This window comes from Physcomitrium patens, chromosome 9, assembly GCF_059467195.1.
Source record: "Physcomitrium patens ecotype Gransden chromosome 9, ASM5946719v1, whole genome shotgun sequence".
Lineage (NCBI taxonomy): Eukaryota > Viridiplantae > Streptophyta > Bryopsida > Funariales > Funariaceae > Physcomitrium > Physcomitrium patens.
The window spans coordinates 53,016-59,083 of NC_143418.1; the positions used below are offsets into that span (position 1 = coordinate 53,016).

Consider the following 6,068-nt stretch of genomic DNA (forward strand, 5'->3'; position numbering starts at 1 on the left):
CCGTTCCCTCCTCCCTTCCTTCCCCTCCCATATTTGGTTAGTGGGGGATCCCACGTAGGATTGATTCTATGCTGCTGCTGTGTTTGTGTCCGATTCCTTGTCAGAGGAAGCCTGCCACCTGTTCCCTCCCCGTCAGCAGATGTCCTGGCAGCAGGAGGAAGAAGGATGAATGACGCTCGCAAGGGAGGAATGGATGAGATAGGGGATGAATGAAGAATGGGGCAACCAGCCAGGGTGAACCAGGGGTTGGTGGGGGGAGGAGAGCTAGGGAAAAAGGAGAGGCCAGGAGGGGAGGGGAGGAGAGGGATGGCGAGGCCGAGGCGGCAGTGCTGTCGTCGAGTCAGTCCTGGTATGAGAGAGAGAGCCAGCCAGCCATCCATCGACCGATCGATACAAACCACGACAGTCAGACCCACGGAGGAGAAAGAGAGAGAGAGAGTTTGCGGGAGGTGGAGTTTCCAAGGTCCGATCCTCCGCGCCCCCACCCAGTCCCTGACCAAGCAAGCATGTTGTGAGCAATCAATCGTCAGGGGCATTGGCAGCCGAGCTGCAACCAACCAACCTACCAGCGAACCAACCTTGACGCAATCGGGACGGGGAATCGTATACTGGAGCTATGGCCATGACCCAGAAGATGGTGCGGAGCTCCCATGCTGCGTTGCAAGCTGCGGGGTTTTCTGGGCGCGCTGGGGACCACTGCGGAGTCGCCTCGTTCGGGGCCCAGCTCAGGACTCGTTTCGAGGTATTGATTTGGAGTGGGTGGTCTGCTTGTGCCTGGTTCCATCTGTCGTTTCGGACTTCGTTTGTACTGAATCAGGCTAGATCTTGCTTGTTCTTCTTCGTTGGGAATTTGCATGTGGAGTAATATATATATATATATATATATATATATGTTTCTTCTTTCTTTTCGTTTACTACTTTTCAGCACCTATGTAGTTGATTCTGCTATTGTTTGTATTGTGAGTAATGCGTTCTGGAATAGATTTACTCCTGCTTGCGCCATTACCTGGATGTGATTGTCATGATTGGGGCAATCCTCTCTGATGCGTGTGTAGCGAAAGGATTTTTAGCGCTCGTAATTGTGACGTGGGATTGCGATCGAGCCTTGGATGCTATGCCAATTAGGTTCCTCTGTTGGGTTTGTTGCAGAATGAGTTTCTGGGCTGCTCCTGGTCACACCGAGCGGCGAATGGCTCTGTGCAAAGAAGGGGGAGTGCGGGCAAGGCTTCAGTTCAAGCAACGCTTACCGAAGAAAGACCATTTGTGACAACTGTTCCACCTACTGAGAAGTCTAACAAAGCATTGGTCAGTTGAACGTTTCCAGGGTTTCTTTTGAGGCTTTTTTCAGTCAAGGTCATTGTTCAACATCCTTTCTTTGTGATACGAGCCACTGCCCGTTTGTATCACATGAAATTGAATATAATCAAGGTGTGTGAGAGAACTAAGCTGAGTGTACTGTATCAGCTTGCTGCATGTAATTTAACGCCGATTGTTATCTTGAATTAATTGAGTGACTTTAGAGTGAGTTTCTATGCAATGATGAATGCCGGACCTGGAAGGCTTCCCAGCTGGCATGTCTCTTTTGACAAGACCTTATTGATAGTCTCGCCTGGCTGATGTTTCTGCAGGCTTACGAGCTTATACAAGGTGCTTTGGTACGTGTTGCTCTCATCTCAATCTCCAAAAAATTACAGATAGTATTTACTCGCTGACCACAGTCCCAGATTTGACGCCAATCATTTTCTCTGATCTCGCATACATACATACATACATACATACATATCTCAGTCGGATTTACGAGACATTCTCAGCGTGGATGCCTGTAGTATTTGTTTTGGTGCAGCAATCGGTCCCGAGAGCTAGTCGCGTTCCTTGGATGAGGCTTTTTCATTGTAGACTGACAAGTTAGAATTCTTGCAATTAGTGCAATTTCACAGGGATGTTGCTTTGGGGTTAGCACAGGAGATCGTTTTGGATATGATACGTCCAAAGTTATGAAGTTCGTGTAGATTGGTTCTAACAGTCAAAGGATATTAACGCCAGGCACGATGGTGCGAGGTACGAGACCGAGCAACTCCAGAACCGCCTACTGCTGTCCTTTTGCATGGCATCTTGGGAGGACGTCGGAATTGGGGTAATCTGTTGTGCCGAGCGCTTCTCAGAATTTTCGAGATTTATATCTCTGCAATGTCTTCCACCTGTTCATGATATCCATACCGCAGCTGTCTCCACCATGTTCAGACGATACTTTGTCAGATTTCACGATCAGGTGGTATATATCGAGTTTCTTTGATCATGCATGGATTCGCAGATTTTTTCATTGTTCTGATGCATTTGGATGGCAATGTGCAGTATCCTTTGCCAAGAGGCTTGCTCAAGAGTTTCCAACCTGGCAGGTGAGTGGCAGTTATTATCAGCCAACTTTTGAATGTTTTAGTCTGTTGACCCGATTATGTGTCGTAGCATTTACAAGTCGCAGTGTACTCTCGGTTTCCCGCTTGATCGCTCAGGTGCCGCGCCGAACTCACTGCTTTGAATGTCTACTTGTGTCGAAGAGAGCATGCATTTAGCCTAGGTATACAGATACTGAAGGAGTAATTTTATATTTACGGAAGTTAGTTCGTGCTTGTGGGTATTGCAGTTTCTGCTGGTGGATCTCCGATGCCATGGTGAATCAGCCTCTCTTAGGAAGCGTGGACCTCATTCTGTGATGTCTGCAGCCCGGGATGTCCTGCAGCTAGTAAGTCCCTTCAAATGTTACAGACATCTGCTAACCATTTTTTCTGTTCTTGGTAAACAAATTTCATTAACACCAGTACCTTGCTATCAAAATTTGTCTGCTTATATCCGTGTGAATATGTTAGGGATTGTTCCTACTGGATTTGGCTTTGAACACATTAACGTTGTATTTATTACAGATGGGACAGCTGAGGCTTACTCCTCGTGTCTTGATAGGGCATAGCTTCGGCGGTAAAGGTAGGCCATTCTCTTTTCATTTGCTTGCCTAAAAGTACAACGTGTTAGAATTTGGGATCTATTACATGAAAGTAATTTATAAATATTGCAACCAAAATAATTTATGTGCTTGCATGTGCATAATAATTTTTAGAAATGATTTTGGGTGTTCACTAGCTTCTACTTCTGGTGCTTCGTGTTCAGCGAGTGATCTGATTCCATCAGAAACAATGACAATAATTCATATCTTTATTGCTTTCTTTCTTCATTAAATATGTATTTAAGTTGATTTATGTTTATCTTTTATTAAATATATAAATTTTGACTCATTGTAGTACTGCAGTATGCTTTCTGTCTTTCTTGTTGTGTTTGATGCTTTTAAGCTGACTGCGAGTTTCGAACCTTTGTAGTGGCCATGAGCATGGTGGATCAAGCAGCCAAACCTCTAGCTCGTCCTATTCGAGTACGTTGAAAGACTTGCATCCTTACCTACGGATGCTCTAGCTCTCGTACATCTCTAATGATTTATTTCCCGCTTTATGACCTTTATCTCACTTTATGAAATTTGTGTTGTTTTAAGATTTGCAAATTTGAATCTTGAAACGTGTGTCTCATAAATGAGTGGCGTGATATAGGTGTGGGTTTTAGATGCTACACCTGGCAAGGTTCGATCTGGTGGAGATGGTGAGGATCATCCCGGGGAACTGATTGCAACTCTTCGCAAGATGCCAGCCTCGGTAAAATATCCTTAATCCAACAGTTTCAAGTTTTCACAATGGCAGATGTACCCCCAAGATTCTAATGTAAAGAGGATATACTTTGTCAAATAAGTCCAAGTCGCAATAGTTCAAGTCTCGGTAGTATCATTTTTAAGTGGCTAGATAGTGTCAGCATTCAGGCAACGTGTACTGGATTGCTTTTCAAATACATTATATGTGTCTTGGAGACTGAGCTTCCTTACTGACCCACAGTTTCAGTATCATGTGTTCTTGGACTTATCTAATTCTCTTTTTTCTCTGCATCATCCAGCTTCCTTCAAGAAGATCTTTAATCGATGCCCTTTCTCACCAGGGATTTTCTGCGAGTGTTGCTCAGGTTGAGAGCTTACCTTGTTCCTTGAAAATGAACTGTGCCTAGAGAATTCCTTCATGTCTTTTATGAGGTCTTTTTCTCAAGCATAAAGACCCTTAGATCTACGTTCCTTGTTTATGCGTACTATTCGTAATCGAATCTGGTGGTTTGCTTAGTGGATGACGACAAACTTGAAAGCTGCCAAAGCAGAAGGTCGTTCAGGATATGAGTGGGTGTTTGATCTGGAAGGCATCGCTGACATGTATAAATCCTATGAAGATACAAATTTGTGGTAGATTATCCTTCACCTTCATTATGCTAAACCCTGTATTATCGTTACACCACACATTTTAGCATTTTGATAGGCGTCTCTAATTTTCGCCAGCGTCCGCTCTCAACTTTATGGTGCATATCTCTCTGACTATGCATGGTTTGGCATTTGACAGGTCATTGGTGGACAACGTTCCAGAGGGGGTTCACATAGACTTTTTAAGAGCGGAGAGAAGTTTGCATCGTTGGGCCCACGAAGATGTGCAAAGGATTCATATGGCTGAGCAGATTGCATCCACAGAAGGTGCAGGAGTGCAAATGCATGTGCTTGAGGATGCTGGTCACTGGGTATGTTTCCTCATTGTGCTTGTTTTGTTTTGGTTCGCTTATCTTTTCTTAAAGAGCACCTACGTTTAAAGTTTAATTCAGACCTTGGTGATAGTTTTGAATCAAATTCTCGTCTCAAGTACCAAGACCTGTATGATAATCGCAACCTCTGCTTGTGGCTTACTGATCCTAATTAGATGTTACTTTGATGGACTTAGTTCTATTTAGAGGTTGTGGCTGCACAACTGACAGGCTGACTCTCTGCTCTTGCAGGTACACACGGATAACCCGGATGGGCTATTCAGATTATTGACCCCTACCTTTGGCGGCACAAATTTCATGAGATTTTGAAATGGCAGTATTGACGCATTTGTTTACCTTTGTTGCCTCGTCACATTGATGGGAACCTGACAACCGTGTCTTCAACAAAGAGTGCTACTTGAATAGATCAGATTCATCTTGTAATAATTTTAGGATATTTTACAAGCGGGTCGTCGACTCTTGCATGCTTGTTGTGCTCAGAGTTGTACAAGAGCTGTGGGTGCTGGGGAACAGTTCTTGCACTGCAAGAGATAGCTTCTAATTGTCTTGGGTCGTACTCAAGTGAGGCTGTTGCTGGCCAAGCTCTTGTATATTAATGATAGGAGGTTCAACAGTAGTTGGTGGTGGAGGTCTACACTTCCAAGAACGTATACTGAGTGTATTTATATTTCCCTCCAAAATGCTTGCAAGCAAATTTTCCAATTTTTGTAAATGTCTTTGCTATCGTTGTGGTTGTGAATGATTCTTCTAACGTTCGAATGGTGGTCTATTCAAAGTAATATTTTGTCACGGAATAGTCGATTTTTTATGATGTGTTTTTTAATGCTGGTGCAATCATTTCTGAAATATTACTTCACGGAGGTACATTTGGTTGAGAGTGGAATAAAAGTTATTTGAGAGCTATTCTACACTGAATGGAAGTGTGACAAACTGTGGATAGAGAGTCTAGGTGAGAAATTGGTGTGAAACTTGGATGAGAGTTGGCAGAGAGCACCTACCCACTGCACAGGCACCTGAGGTTGACGAAGATGGATTCGAGCAAAGATACGTTCGAATATCTCGTTCGTCTTCTGGCTCCAGAATTGCATTTATTGAGAAGCTCCAGGAGAGCCATACATCGTGGGTGCCACGTAGTGTACTTGTATTGTTGTCGGATCCTAATCAAGTGCAATCTGAGGTGCACATGGAGCTCCTTCATCCAGGACAAGCGAAAGAGAGAATTTAGTCCACAGATATTCGAGAGCCGCTCAGGGCCAGCTTGCATATGCAGGAAGTGGGAGAGGGAAAGCGGAGATGGGGAGTGGCCTCTATTTGCAATTACTAATGCTTGGAAACGGCTGCAGGGAGAGCTAGACGAGGGGGAGGACGCATCCTTAACGCCATGAACTTCTCACATGGATACT

The 6,068-nt window shown here is 44.3% G+C and overlaps 1 protein-coding gene across 1 annotated transcript; it reads left to right on the forward strand.

Annotated features, from left to right (window-relative positions):
- The first annotated feature begins 299 nt into the window (after positions 1 to 299).
- Positions 300 to 5,367, forward strand: LOC112287114 (uncharacterized). The gene is made up of 13 exons (XM_024529814.2): positions 300 to 742; positions 1,150 to 1,305; positions 1,629 to 1,655; positions 2,044 to 2,134; positions 2,353 to 2,396; positions 2,642 to 2,740; positions 2,919 to 2,976; positions 3,366 to 3,418; positions 3,591 to 3,692; positions 3,985 to 4,050; positions 4,203 to 4,318; positions 4,473 to 4,644; positions 4,897 to 5,367. Exons 1-13 carry the CDS (start codon positions 617 to 619, stop codon positions 4,972 to 4,974), a joined length of 1,188 nt encoding a protein of 395 aa, XP_024385582.1. The 5' UTR covers positions 300 to 616; the 3' UTR covers positions 4,975 to 5,367.
- The last annotated feature ends 701 nt before the right edge of the window (positions 5,368 to 6,068 follow it).

What these genes read in the sequence shown, in the direction of transcription:
- LOC112287114 (XM_024529814.2), top strand. Translation starts at nt 617, where the DNA reads ATGGCCATGACCCAGAAGATGGTGCGGAGCTCCCATGCTGCGTTGCAA. An exon ending in GGGAGGACGTCGGAATTGGG is followed by an intron (nt 2,135 to 2,352) that starts GTAATCTGTTGT and finishes GGCAATGTGCAG; the next exon opens with TATCCTTTGCCAAGAGGCTT. An exon ending in CTCTAGCTCGTCCTATTCGA is followed by an intron (nt 3,419 to 3,590) that starts GTACGTTGAAAG and finishes GGCGTGATATAG; the next exon opens with GTGTGGGTTTTAGATGCTAC.